At 36.8% G+C, this 15,776-nt stretch overlaps 1 protein-coding gene across 1 annotated transcript in view; it reads left to right on the top strand.

Moving 5' to 3' along the window:
- The window catches only part of CNKSR2 (connector enhancer of kinase suppressor of Ras 2), a 196,879-nt gene that overhangs the window by 58,707 nt on the left and 122,396 nt on the right, over positions 1-15,776 (top strand). The window contains 2 exon segments of the mRNA XM_042457023.1: positions 5,815-5,874; positions 13,767-13,835. Coding sequence (XP_042312957.1) covers positions 5,815-5,874; positions 13,767-13,835 — 129 coding nt within the window.

Here is a 15,776-nt window from a genome sequence, read left to right as displayed (position 1 = left end):
ATCATTGGCCAGGAAGTTAATTTGTTTTGCATTAATGATGTAATTATAATTTACTTTTTAGAAATATGAATTGGACTGATTTATTTAATACGGTACATAAGTGCTTATTGATTCAGATTGTTGGCTTCCCCAGCTTCATGTGAGGCAAGCAACATGATTTTTGTGTTGTTCTTGCTGTTTTGTTTTTGTTTTTTAGAAAGCAAATTAACTTCTATCTACTTCATCCCCTTAGTAATAGGATTCTGGAGTACATGGTGCTTGTATGTTCCTAAGTCCAGTGCTTGTATGGTCCTAAAGAAGAATGAACTCTATTAGTTATTTTGTTCTCAGTACCAATGACTCCACCTAGCTTCTTTATGCTACTATTGTCCAGTTTCATCAACAATCCCTTAAGAGTTTTCACTGCCATCTGACAGGAGTATGGATGGAAAAGAAAGTAATCCATTTCTGTGATTATAGTAATAAAAACTAATTTGGAAACTCTAAATGATATCCAGGTGGATGCCTAATTTAAATATTACAAACAGGAAGAAAAAAGATGGAATCAGGAGGGGATGTACCATGGAAAGTTCCAACTCTTTTGGATTTACTAGCTAAAAACCAACAGAAGTACAGGTCCAAGAGGATTATCAGTATATAATTTATTTCTGAAGCATGACGAGAAAATAATTGGCTATATATTCAGGTTCAGTTAACTGTTTGTATAATCAATAAAAATAAAATATGAACAGGTGTTAACAGAACAGTGGTGGTAAGGAGACACTGTATTAATAACTATTGATTTTATACAGTGTATTGACAGTATACCAGTCTAGTAATATTTAAGATGAACACATTCGCAATACACTTTGGTCCAGAAGTTCTGTTCCATAAGTGCATAAATGTACTAGTTTTAAGCAGCTTTGATCTAGACGGGAAAACATTATAAATCTGTGTTCCCTCTTACTATATTTTTCTGTTTAATTGGGTTTTCTTTTCTTTACAACCCAGCTAGCTAGTATTTGCATATAGAGAGATTTCCTTATTGCCTATTTCAATTTTTTGTTTCTATTGTTAAATTAGAAATCATTTCAACATTTCATTGCAACATTTTATAAGCTTCTTATAAGTATTGCCCATAAGTTCATGCACTCATGATATGCTATAATTTATTTTATAATTTATATAATGTAACTCTAAAACTTATATGCAGTACTTCTGTGAGACCAGCAGTTATTTTGCTTTTCAAGTTCTGCATAACAACATAGAAATACAATCAATTCTTTCCAATTCTTTAGGTATCCAGAGTCCCCAAAATGTGAAATTATGATAGTTCTCCTTTAAAATGTGATGTTGGAAGTTTTTTTTGTATTGTGAATCACATTTTTTAGACAGGTATACTGTATTTTCTTTTATTCTTCATATTATAGAATTTGCCTTTGAATATTGGATACTCTTTTAATGTGAGATCCTGCCATTGTCTTCCAAAGGTGTTTCTTCCAACTGAGTGTGTGGGGTGTCTGTAGTATCTTTTGTTTACTGAAATATAATTTATACTATCCATGTTTCTGACAATTTTTGGAATAAGTAGAAATTGTTTTTCCTCCAACTATAGGTAAATACAATTCTTTGCTTCAAGAAAAATATTTTACAGCTTATTCTTCTATATATGCCTTTTCACTAAAGCAAATATTAGGACTGTTTTTCCTCCCTGGAATTGGACTAACATGCTTGGCATTATCTCATCATAGTTTCATTATGCCCAGATTACTTTCAGAGTGCTGACATAAAACCATATGTACACACTTATCCTGGAAAAGGGAATACATTTCATGTCACTGCTTTGAAAACTGATACATGTGCAATTTTTGAGTGATTCTGAATTTTTGGCTTTTTATGTATATGCCCGTATTCTTGCATAGCTTCAGGGAAAAAAATTACCATCAATTAGCTCTATAATCTTAATCAGAAGGATGTTATTTTATAACTTAAAACAGGAAATGCTATAGACTACTAAAGATGATCATAACAGCTCTTTATCAGTGACATTTTAAGCTGAAATAACATGAGAAAAATTATTATTTACTACCAGATGTATATTCACTTGTACTATGAACTATCTGTGCAAAAATGGAATTAAATTAAAAATGAACCAGATTCTTAAGTTCCATATAGCAAGAATGTAAAGTCTTATTTTTCCACACAGACCACAGATCAGACTGTGCTGATATGTAGATAGGGGAGAACAAAAAGGACAAGATAAAAGAATAGCATCAATGAGCTATGGTGAAACAAGACTGGTTTTCCTGTAGTTTAGTATTTGGTCCAAAATTAGCCCATAAATAATGACTATTTCCTCTCATAACAAGGGATAATTTTGTGGTCTTGTATAGTAGCAGCTAAAATCTATTGCCTGAGGTGGTCTTGTCACTTTCCATTTGAAGGCTGCACTTGATACTAGAATATTTTCAGCAACAGTGACAAAAGCAGTCTTGTCCCATTGGTTGCCTCTATTATAATCAGTAACAGGTCTTGGTGTGTATATTGCCTCCAAGTTCATCGCTTCTTTGTCTGCCATCTTGAATCCATTACTGAACAGCCAGTTTGATTTATTATGCTCATGTTGTATTCTGAACACAATTTCCCTTATCTGATCATTGTTATAAAAACTGCTGTGTAGCAGATCCCACTTTTGGCTTCTATTCTCTAGATACATAATAAAGCTAGGTGGGACATGCACTAAATGCCGGCCTTGGAGCAGAGTGGGGACATGGTGACCGCACACCGGTCACTCCGACTCTGCCCCCACACCTGACCAGATGGCGGGTGGTGTCATGGCACATATTCAACGCAGTGTGTACATGCGCTGTGCCGAAGAAGCAATGAAAAGCCACGCCAGTAGCTAGGACACCCTTTCTGCGCCCCAATCTGGCCTTTCCACTTTTTGCAGCTTCTTTCTGTACCACGGAAAGCCCAGATCGAGGCCCTGGTGTGTAGTTGCTGTGGCCCCGATCCAGCGAGGAAACGGGCAACTGCAGGCCGCTCCAAAGGGGCAGTCTGTTGAGTCCCTGAGTCTGCAAAAACTTTTGATATAACTGCTTTTGCTCAACTAGTCTCAAAGGTGCTACAAGATCCCTCTGCATACTGGTTTTTGGTCTCTCTTAAGTGCTTGGTTGTGGGAAGATAGTTTGGAAATTGATCCAGATACAGTTAAATCTCTTTTTTCCTTTTTTATAGATGTTTGCCTTTATGAAGCATTTTGGTTTGTAATCATTGACTGTAAAGAATAAGGGAGGAATGTTTAGATATTTCAGAAAAGAAAGTAGACTACCGTGTTATGTATGATGTGTTATTTGTTTGTGAATAGAATTTATCCTATATTTCTGCCTGTCAAAGAATATTCAAGGTAACTTAAAGAATTTAAGCAAACAAAGTAATTTTTAAAAAGACAAGAGATTTCCATATGAAGTTATACAGCAAATAAATAAATAAACACGTCCTACACAGCTCAGTAGCCCAAATGCCTAATTAATTTTTAAAAAAGCTTTATGTAGCAGAGTAAAAAGATAAAGAAGGGGTTGAAAACATAAAGAAGGCACAATGAATCTTTCAATGCAGGGGGTTCTGCAGCATACACCATTACAGCAATATGATTCTACTTTAACTTCCATGGCACCATTCTATGTAATCTTGAGATTGCAGTTTCACAAGGCGCTAGACCTTTTTTGCCATGAATTCTAAATACCCCTTCCTAAACTGCAAATGTCATGATCCCATAGGATATTGCCATGGCAGTTAAAGTGGAATCATAATGCCATAAGTATATAATGTGAAAAGTTCCCAAAGGTCCAAAACACACTCCAGAAAAATCCAGTTTGAAACCACTTTAACTGTCCCCGGATCAATACTAGGGAATTCTGGGAATTGTATTTTTGTGAGACATTTAGTCTTCTATGTCCCAGAACTCCTGTGCCACAATGAAATACAATCCCTAGGATTCCCTAGCACTGAGCCAGGGCAGTTAAAGTGGTCTCAAACTGAATTATTTCTGCAGTGTGTTTTGGATGTAAGAAGTCTCTCTTTCACATTCCAGCTATACCATACCTCTAATACCAGACACAAAAGAGAACCTTTCTCAAGGCAAGGAGGAAATAATGTGAGACCAGGTAGTTGTTTAGTATAGTGGGCCCTCCACATCCTCAGAGGTTTGGTTCAAACACCCCATCCCTCCATGAGTGAGAGAAAACACAAGAGCTCAGACCGATATTAGTCAATGGGTGGTGACATGCTCAAACCTGCATTAGCAAATCTATGGGCATGCACCACCATTGGCTAATATGGGGAAGGGTGATCCAAAGGAGCTCTAGAGGGTGATGGCCTGCCTATACGGCAGGCTCACTGTATCTTGGTCCTAAGCAATTTAGAGCTTTAGCCAACACTTTGCTTGTAATCAATCACGACGCAGTGAAATTGTTGCCACAAAGAAGCCCCATGCTGTCAGTAATGTCCTGTTACCACTGATCAACAAGGTTATTAGAACAAATAACATTGTCATGATTAAATGCAGAGCTTTTAAAAATGATCATATACAGAAGCCTATCAAAACTATAGGGTGAAGGAATAAATCTGTTACTTAGAAAATATTGTATAGTATTAGCGGGGTTTTGTAAAAGATTTTAGTGGAAGAGATCAACTATATTCTGCTCTGTAACTATGCTTGATCTGTTCAAGAATAATTTAGCTTTTCTGCAAAGCAATTGCTCTTTGCTTATAGCTAGTCTGAACATTTTAAATTTAACTATGAAGTATATGAGAAGCATAGTTTATCCAGTTTTATAGAGCAGCTGGTGAATGAACTATTTCACAAGATATTGGTCAACTTCATTTAATTGTAGTATAGATCCATTGGTACCTGCTGGTTATATGTAAATTGCATGCATAGTTCTCTTATTTTCTTCTAAATAATATTGTTTACATACACTAGATATCTTGCTTGATTGAGTTAGTAAGAAATTGTCAAGTTTTGCTTTTTGCCTGAATTGTTTCATTCTTGACTGTGCAGTCTTTCCCTCCTTTTCTGTAAGCCTGTGTTACAGTAAAGATGTATTATATTTTAAACTATCTATATTTTGCTATTTATTTTATGGAGAAAAGTACATACTCCGATAAGGAAGCATTAGATTGATTTGTGCTGTTTTGTTTTATCCATTTATTTCTCTTTTCTTGAAGACTGGATTGTTAAGGATGTGGTAATGGAGTTGTCATCTCAATAACTCATAGTAGTCTTAGTGGCACTGTAGCATTCTCTCCTCTAAAAGCTAATGTTCTCCATTTTTGTATGCAACTCTGGCTTTACTTTTTAGTATATTGTCTGAAACTGTTTGTAGTGGAGTACATATAAATTCCATTTGTAAAAATGAGACTCTCTGGTTATTTAAATATTATAACTCCATGCTAGGTAGTGCATATGAAACCTTTGAGATATGGAAGCTACTTTAAACAGTGAGATATGATTTATTGTGGTTCTTGCCATTGATTTTGGGGACATTATCATGCCATCATTAATCTGTCAAGATGATGAACCATTGAACATAAATTAGTCACACTTGCAGATCACTGACACAACAATTGAAAGCCGTCTACATCATATATGCATCAGACAGTCATGAATATTTTCTTCTGATAGAAACATGTTAAAGAATCCAGACTGGTATTCTAGTGGCACATCATAATTGTTAACAGCCAGAGAGAGATTAGATAGGTGAGCAGTATATGTTGGATGGCAATGGTTTGCAAACACTTTACAAATTCTTTTCCATGGTGTCTTTTTCTTAGGGTATGTACATTAAATCAACATATGATGGTCTCCATGTAATTACTGGAACAACAGAAAATGTAAGTATTGTTCATCAGGTTTGCTGAGGCTTGGCATTTTTAAATTTAACTCTGGATTGTGCATCCTTCTCCCTTTGCTTGCATACATGTGTATTAAATGGAAAAGATGAACAGCATGTTTGGGGTAGGATGAGCTGTACATGGGCAACAAGGTTTGAAAGAACCCATATTAAACTGAGAAAGTTAGTTTAAATTTGTTCTTGCAATCCATACACATTATTGACTTTGGTAAAGAAAGGAAAAAGAGTTTTGTTATCAGTTTTGTTGTGGAAGTATTTATATATACACATACATACATACATACATACATACGCCTAAGAACTTTACTGCAGTTTTCTGTAGTGCAGTGCAATATGTTTCCATCTTAACTACTTTAATATTTAATCAATATGTTGGCAGTATTATGTGAAAATCTTCAGTTTTTGGTCAACAAAACTGTGACCAGAAAAGGTGCATCACAAATAAAAACTGTAAACATGATGAGTCTTCCCACTCCTGTACCTGAAGCTGTAATTTGTGTCAAAATGTTTTATATCTAGATTTCTTTTATTTTGTCTTATTAAATTTTTGATGCACATTTTTTTTCTTCTTTTGTCATTGTCCACTTTAATTTTCAGCAGGAAATAAAGTTATCTTTAAACTTAGTAAGCAAATATTTCATTTAAAATACTTTGTAAATGTCCAATTCCTGTTGTTTTAGTTTAAAAACTATCTTAGATCTTACCAGGTTTGGGGTCTTAGAGTGGTCACCAACACACATTAACTCATGGATCTGGGATCCATGCCCTCAAATAACCGCGGAGGGGTGACCTCCGCTATTTCCAATGGCGCATGTGCCCAGGCCTATGAGGCTTTAATACGCACAAGCCTTTTGAAGGGGGGGGGGCGGAACAGATTCCCCATGAGAATGGAGGGCCAGCTGTACTCCAGAAACATTAGTTTCATATCTGTCCAAACATGTATATAAAGAGATAGCATAATCCTGCTTCAGCTTCTTTCAAAAACAACACCCCTGCCTATGTTAGTAATGTTTTTTATGAGAGGTGTAGGGGAAGAGGATATTCCACCCCAAACCCATTAATTAGTGTTGTGCTAGAACAGGAGTGAGCAAAATAATCCCAAGTCTTTTATGGAACTCCTCACACCTCAGGGAAGTTTTTTTTAAAAATGATACATAAAAATATTTTTCCATTGCAGGGGACTTCTAAGAGCAGATAATTTTATCTTATAGCAGATTGGGGCAATTGCTGAGTATCTGTGGCTCTCAGTTATCATCCCCTGCAGTTGAGTTTCAGAAGTGCTTTTTTGCTTTCACCATAGAATAGACTCAATTTTATTACAAAGCAACCAATTTAATTTCAGCAGGTAAAGTTGTGGAAGCCCAGGCCCTTCAAATCCACCAACTCCAGTAGCCATCTTAGAGCCAACCATAACTTTTCTTGTTTTCATATTTCCCTAGAAATGATATGGGGCCTCAAGATTATTTAAAATTCACCATCAGTAGATTTTGCATATTTTTTTCACAGTTAATATGACTACAGAGGGTTCTGTACAACTCTTTACACGGGCCTTTCTTGCAGGTTGAGCATAGCAATGTAGAGTTCTCACCTGTTGTGTGCATTCTTTGTTCCTTAATGATTGCTTGAGATGAGTTAATATGCTGTATCTGTCCAAAATATGTATATAAACAGACACCATATACCTTAACTCATCTTCTTCAGCAATCTGGTTACTTACAGGACCTATGTTGTGATGGAAGATATACCACAGTGAGACATTCCTCTGAATTGTCATTCCATCTGACTGACACTGGGACTTTTCACTTAGTTTATTTATTCGGCTTTCCTCTCCTGGTTTAAATTTCAATTCCTAATCTTATCCGAAAGGTTTTGCCGCTGAATCTGCCACCCAAATACAGCCTGGGTACATTCCCGCTTCCAGAAGCATTCTAGTGGCCATTTTCTTAAGCTAGAAAACTGCCAGATCTGAAAAGAGCTGCACAGAGTGTTCCTGGAAGCAGTGATGCACCTGGGCTGTAATCGGATGGCAGATTTGGCAGCAAAAACCTTCCGATAAGATCAAGGTGTAGCCCGAATTGAAATTTAAACTGGGAGAGGTAAGCCGAATTAATAAGACAAGCAATAAGCTCCATTGACCAATTACAAACATAGATCTGAGTCCATGCAACTTTGAGTCCATGAGTGAGTTGCAAGTATGAATGGACAATCACACAAGTAATTACAGTTACCAGAGTTACAAATCTGTGGCTAAACTGTATAGTTTCCCACAGCTTGTACACATTACTTCTTTGATTGTGGCAAGTATCAATATGGTAGTAATACACATTATAAAACCTTCCCAATTGCTTTGTTTCTTTAAATTGATTATCAACAACATATTTGACTATTTATAAAACATATGTGCAGTGCTTGATAAGTGTATTTTTTTTCACTTAAAGCTGTTGGTATCTGATATTTAAGGCTTGTAAACTTCTTGAAGGAAACTTTTTTGGCTAATTGTACACTCTTAGGAGTGTGCTTTGCCATTTTTTGGGAAACAAAAAATGACCAGCTTCTAAATCAGACTCTGGTGGATGGGGGCAATACCTAAAAATGGCAAATTGTCCCCCTCCCAAGACTTCCTGGAATATGAATTGCCATTTATAATGGGATGTCAGAGATTCCAAAGGAAGTACATTCTGCATTGTACAGACTGACAGCTCTCAGAAGTCAAGCTCGACAGTTATATAAGCTTACTCAGCCTTGGCTTATTCCTTGGTGTTTTTCCTCTGCTGGGTACATAAATTGCTGGATTGTTAAACTGATGATAGCTATCAAGATAAGTCTTGTTCTCCTGTTTTTCAAATTATTACTTATTTACAAAACAAATGGAGACAATTCTGTGTAGTGCATGTGAAATTATTTAAAAGAATAAGGCAAGAATATGTACTGCTAGCTATTTGGAGGCATGATAATAATCAACATGTGTTATTAAATTTTCATGTCTGTTAAGTCCTCAACAACATGGAGCCAACAGAGCTCATCTCAGTTTAGCAGAAAAAATGGGTTAGAAACATCTGCTCTCAGATTTAGTTTCTGAAATTCTGGAGAATATATTTGTAGCTTTGTGAGGGGAAGGATACTGTAGTTTTTATTAGCATATAAACCTTTTAAATTAAATGGGGTACCTTGGTTAATCAGAGTGAGATTTTTAAAATAACTATAATTATATTAAAATAAACTATTTCCAAAAACTGTGTGTGGTATGTGCCATTTTAGAAAGTTTTTTTAATTTCTTACACCTCTTCATATCTGTTTTGTGCACCATCTAAAGCTTCAGAACTATATATAATTGCCTAAAACTGACAGCAAGAATTTCATTATCGGGTGACAGCTCTACCATTTGACAAGTAAAAAATTCACCTGTTTGCTTTAATCCCATTCATTTCAAAAGGATATTGGGATGCTTCATTTTCTTTGGATTTTCCTTTTGACATTATAAAAGAACCCCAAACCCTTATATTTTAATCTACAAAATTAGTGCAATCCTTAAAGCATTTGAGACACAATCTACCCCACAGTGAACACTTCTAAGGTGCTTTGATTTTAAAGTGGAAATGTTCATTCATGCTAAATCTCCCTTTGAAATTAATGAGGCTTAACTTTTAAACTTTTGTTCTGTTGTTTTGCATTTGTTTTTGCATTTTTGTTTTGTTTTGCATTTTTATGAATCACCCCGTCTCCAATACACAATCCTAGCACTAGGAATCAAAATATGCTTTCAGATTATAGTACTTGAACTCTTTGTGTTCTGAATTTTTCAAGTGAAAACATTATGATAAAATGTGTATGTATATGTTTTCCTGGAGTAAATAAGTATTTATTAAACTTCAGGACAAATATATTTAAAATCCATTTGAAGTAATCAAAATTTCTTAGTACTGGGGGAAATTTTATGCAGTTCATAAAAAAAATCCTTGTAAAAGCTGAAAGGAGTGTTTTCTGAGTGATAAACAATTTTGTACAAATAGTTTTTAGATTTACTACATACAGAAGACCATTTCCACATTAATTTATTTAATGAAGGACTTCTTTGTGTTTTATGTAGAATACACAATGTATAGTTAATAATTCCAGGGTGTGTTCTAGAGTTTCACATGGCATGCATGTACACATATTGTGTCTATCATACACAGAATGGACCAGAATATACTCAATATATCTTGTGCAGTGGATGAAAAGGTCAATCATGGCAGAATAGCTGGCTTCTGAATGTACAAAGAATTGTAGACTTGAAAGGTATCCCAACATCATGTAGTGCCAACCCCAGCTAATAGAAGAATTTGTAGCTAGATCATCTATGGCAGATTACCATCCAATTTCTATTTAAAATCTTCTAAAGAGGATGAGTCCACCACCTTCTGAGATTATCCAGTTCCACTGTCAAACAGCTCCTACCATTGCAGTGCTCTTCCAAATGTTTAGCTGGAATTTCTGTTCTTGTAATTTTAATCTATGGGTCAAGTTCTACCCTCTGGAGCAACAGAAAACCATCTTCCTCCATGTTCCATATGACAACCTTTCATCCAAGACATTTGTTGAACAACATGGAGCCTGGAACAAAACCTTGTAGGATCACTTTTGTAATTTCTTTGACAGTCTTAGGGTTCAAACTGTCAGTCAGATAGAAATCAATCTAATGTTTTTATAATCTGGTTCACACTTTATGAAGTTGTCAGCAAGAATAGAGGATCTTGCTAAAAGTCCTGCCAAAATCAAGATATGTTACATCAATTGTATTTCCCCTATCTACCAATATATAACAATAAAACCCAGATACAATTACTGTATTTTCTGGCGTATAAGACTACTTTTTAACCCAGGAAAATCTTCTCAAAAGTCAGGGGTAGTCTTATATGCCGAGTGTCATCTTACAGGGCAGGTGCTGAAACTTCCAAGCTGGACTGGAGAATCTGCGGTCGCCGCATATGGTGGGGGGAGTTCAAAAACTGCTGTGGCCATATCCCTGCCATATCTGGTGACCGTATGAAAGCAGCAAGGGCAGTGTTGTACAAGTACGGTAGAAGAAAATCAATTCATCAGGATTCATGGAAAGAAGTGACTTAACACGGTCCTGATGACCAGGTGAGGAGGCACCTCACTGGGGAGGTGTAAGTGAAGGGTGGAGCAAGCTGCAGGCATCCAGGATGCCCGGGGTATGGGAAAAAAGAGCTGTGTTTGCAATATCACTCTGATAGTCTTGGAGACAGGGAGGGCTGGGCAGGCAAGGAGAGCTGACCAGTCCAAGCAGGCTTTGTATACAACAAGGTTTCCTGCTAAGTACCTGCATGTCATAAGCATTTGAATTAAAATTACCATATTGAAATCAAATCTGATGTTTTTTTTAATTTTTATTTGGTATGAGTTGGAAGAGGGGTAGTCTTATACCAGGGGTAGGCAACCTGCGGCACCTTTCAAAAACTCCCACCCATCATGAACTCCCTTCACTTTGAGTATTTCTAACTGTGAAATCTCACCTGACATTCATAGAATCATAGAGACCACAAGGACCATACAGTCCAACTCCCTGCCATGCAGGAACTCTCAATGAAGGCTGACAGATGGCCATCCAGTCTCTGTTTAAAGACCTCCAAAGAAGGAGACTCCAGCACACACCGAGGGAGTGTGTTTCACTGTCAAACAGATCTTACTGTCAGGAAGTTCCTCCTAATGTTGAGGTGGAATCTCTTTTCCTGTACCTTGCATCCATTGTTCCGTGTTCTAGTCTCTGGGGCAGCAGAAAGCAAGCTTGCTCCAGCCTCAATGTGACATCCCTTCAAATACTTAAACAGGGCTATCATATCACCTCTTAACCATCTCTTCTCCAGGCTAAACATACCCAGCCCCCTAAGTCTTTTCTCATAATGCATGGTTTCCAGATCCTTCACCATTTTGGTGGCCCTCCTCTGGACATGCTCCAACTTGTCAATATCCTTTTTGAATTGTGGTACCCAGAACTGGACGCAGTATTCCAGGCGAGGCCTGACCAAAGCAGATTAGAGTGGCACTATTACTTCCCTTGATCTAGACACTATACTTCTATTGATGCAGTGTAAATGCACATTGGCCTTGAGTCACACTATTGACCCATGTTCAACTTGTGGTATACTAGGACTCCTAGATCCCTTTCACACGCAGTCTTGTTAAGCCAGGTGTCCCCCATCCTACATCTTTGCATTTAATTTTTCTGCCCTAAGTGCAGTATTATCCTTCATTATCCTTCAGCTTTTTGAAAGTGGTGTTCTTAGGGTCCAAACTCCACATCCAACTACACTCAGCTTTTCTTTTGTTTTATATAACGAAATCCCTGTCACATATCGATCTCAGTTTAAAGAATAATATGTGATAAAGGACCAGCTTAATCATTGTCATTTCTTAAGTAAAATACTTGTCTGAGGCTTTAGGCATAGTTTGTTATTTCTATATTGGAACAACCATTAGAATGGTTAGATAAGGTTTAAATTTTGTATTTTGCTTTTCTTGGAATGGTTACTATTCCTATACAGTGTGACAAATGCTCTTATATTCATAGGGGGTTCACAGTCTTGTCCTGTGAATCTGATTCCTCTTTTGACATTCTGTTTGGAATACAGTTAGAGAAGAAGTCATAATACCACCAGCATTCCTGTGTTATATGTTAAAGTTTCAAAATATTTTTTAAACCAAAAAGAAAAACTTTAGTTACTAGAAAGTATTTTTACACTTTTTTAAATTAAAATTTTATTAATACATTCTAAAACAAAACATGACAACAAACAGTTCACCAAAACAACAATAAATAACAGACAATAACCCAGATAAGGCCCTGAAAAGTATAAATAAATGGTGTATTCAGGGATCCTGAAAGACATCTTTCCATTAAAAATTAGCTAAAATTGAGGGATGTCTAGAGACTAAATCTTGCTGGATGTATTCAATAAATGTGTGCCAAGTCTTATGAAAGGCCAATCCAGAGTGTAAGCCTCTCGCTCTGTTGTTATTATCTGCCATTTTCTCCATTAACCACAAGTCCCAGAGTCTAGTCCACCATCCTGCAATATTCAACTTTCCAGTTTTCCAGTTCTTGGCTATCTCAAGCCTGGCAACAGCCAGAAGCAAACTAATAAGTTCTTTATGCTGCAGGGCTTTATTTTCATTCATAAAAATGGAGAGCAGGAGCAGGAGTGGCAATAATTGTATACTTTGTTTAGTGATCTTGGAGATCAGTTGTAAAATTTCTGCCCAATACTCATGTGCTATGGGACAATCCAGCCACATATGTACCTTCACAACCCCTCCAGCATTTTGGATTAGCATTGGTAGACATACGTACCAATTTGACTGGGGTGAGGTACCACCGATGGACCAACTTGATAGTATTCTCTTTAATGCCAATAGACCTAGTTTTAATTGGTAAATGAGTCCATATATTTTCCCAGGTCTTACTATCAATTGAAAGGGAAAGTTCTGCTTCCCATCCTGCCTTATGAAGCGTTGAGTTCCGAAATGTTTCTTCTAGCGGATAATTATATATGCATGCTATTTGGCCTTTAGAATATATAGCCGGAGAGATGCACATGTTTTCAAAAAAAGTAAGTGGGTGAGGATATTCCTGTATCTGAATCAGTTTCTTTAAGAATAATTGTATCTGTATTATTTGATACCAGTTCTGATGACCAGGGCCCAGAGCACAGATTAGTTGCTCCGTTGTGATAGTCATCCCATTGTGGAATAGGTCCCTAACTGTATAGAAAGTATAAGAATAGAATTAACACAGTTTGAATAACTTTTGCTAAAGTACAGATGATAGCTAGTAAGGATTGTATTCTTTATCATCTTTTATCTTAAATTCAGTCACCTGCAGATCGATGTAAGAAAATCCATGCTGGAGATGAAGTGATTCAAGTTAACCACCAAACTGTGGTATGTATATTTGAATTCTGTATCACTTGAAGATGAAAGCTGACTAGTTTATCAGCAGCATGTTCAATGTATTATTCACAATTTTAGTAGCATTTGCATGAGAGATTTTTAAAAATTCAACTTTTTTGTTATTTTTGCATATTCTAAAAAGGACAGCATGAAACAAAAGGTTTGCAGGACTAACAAGTACCTTATATACTCAAGGACAGGTACCTGTGCAGGGGATGCATTTTTTCATCCCTGCTCCCCACAGGCAGGACTCCCTCCCTAAATGTAACAAAATGACTCTGCTTCCCTTCCAACATGGCAACTAATTATGTCACCTTCTGGGAAGGGAATTGAATGTAAGCAGAGGTATTTCAGAGGGCAGGAGAAGGCCTTTGGGGGTATTTGCTTGGGAGGGGGGCTTTTAATATAATGTTGGGATAAAAATTTCCTTAAAGCATGCTCCAAGATTAACACTTTGGAGTAAGCAACTTTGCAGGACTAATGGAGGGTTCAGTAGCCACAAAATTAGAGCCCGGAGGCTTCTGTTGTGACTTTTGGACCACACTTTACCTAGATGCCTGAATGTCTATTGATTTGGAAGTTTAGAGCTACCAGAAATAGGATATGTAGGGGACAATCTAGGTACAGCAAAATATGTAAATAAATAAATTTATAAATTAAAAGCTCCTTTTTTCTTCTTTGCAAATTTTGAAAATGGCTGTGAGTTTCTAGGCTAGTGGAATAATCTCATAGCCACTTGACAGACACAACTGGGGTGGGTTAGGACAGTAGACTGATCAAGCCCCTAAAAAGCTTGATCACCATCCTGGGTATGGCTTGGGAGGTGAGATTACAAGCTAAGGATTTTTTTAAAATGTCACCTTCCTCTATTAAATATGGATATTTCAAGAGACGGAGGAAAGGGAGAGGGGGCACACTTTCTGTCTTTAGAAACACATACCACCAGTATACATGGTGATCCCTGAATCTGAACTTGATCTGTAGTACCATGTATTTCAGTTGCTTTCCAGTCTTCTGGTACTCATCCCTGTTACTAACACAGGGATATGGCTGCTTCAGACTTCATTTGTCTAATTAATTGGCACCGTGAATGAGAGATGTCCCCACAGGCAAGATAACCCCATGCACTGTGAACTTATAAAACTATTTCTTCCATAGCCAAAATGGAAGCCCAAACATATAAACCATTATTACTTGCCATATGAAGTCAGCCTATATAATGTACCAAACCAAATTTCACTATAATGGATATAAAGCACACACAGGCCTATGGTAAAAAGAAACCTGACTTTGTAGAATATGTGTCAATACATTTGTTCAAATTTAATATTCCTGAAATGTTGCAAAATAAAGCTGAGATTACAGAGAAAGTCACAAACATAAGAATTTGCTACCTATGGGCACTGAACATTTTGGAAACATCTTAAGTGAGAGATTATGGCATACATTTGCCTATCTTTTCCATCAGGAGTTCACTGTATAATCATACAGGTGAACAATGTGTTCCTGGGAGAAAGGACAGACATTTCTATACAAAGAAATAGATGAAGAATGTATGTGTGTGTGCATGCATGCACATGTGCACATGCCTTCAAGTCACCTGTTTCATAGGTTTTCTTAGGAAAGGAATTCTCAGAGGTAGTTTTTCCAGTTCCTTCCTCTGAAATATATCCTACAGTACATGGTATACCCTACATTACAGTATTGGCAGCCTCCCATCCAAGTACTAAGGAGGGCAGGCCTTGCTTAGCTCCCAAGATCAGATTTGTTAACTTTGGGGTATTTAGGCCTTAATGAAATAAATAGGTGTTACAAAATCCTTGTTTCATACTGAAGTGAGATGGATCCTGGAACTGCCATCCATTGCAGCCCAGCTACTTATGTAGGAAAAAGAATCATGCTGTTCTGTGAAAACAGAGAACAGCACCATAG

This window comes from Sceloporus undulatus, chromosome 3, assembly GCF_019175285.1.
Source record: "Sceloporus undulatus isolate JIND9_A2432 ecotype Alabama chromosome 3, SceUnd_v1.1, whole genome shotgun sequence".
Lineage (NCBI taxonomy): Eukaryota > Metazoa > Chordata > Lepidosauria > Squamata > Phrynosomatidae > Sceloporus > Sceloporus undulatus.
The sequence above is the reverse complement of the archived record's forward strand: the minus strand, read 5'-3'. Positions and strand labels throughout refer to the sequence as shown.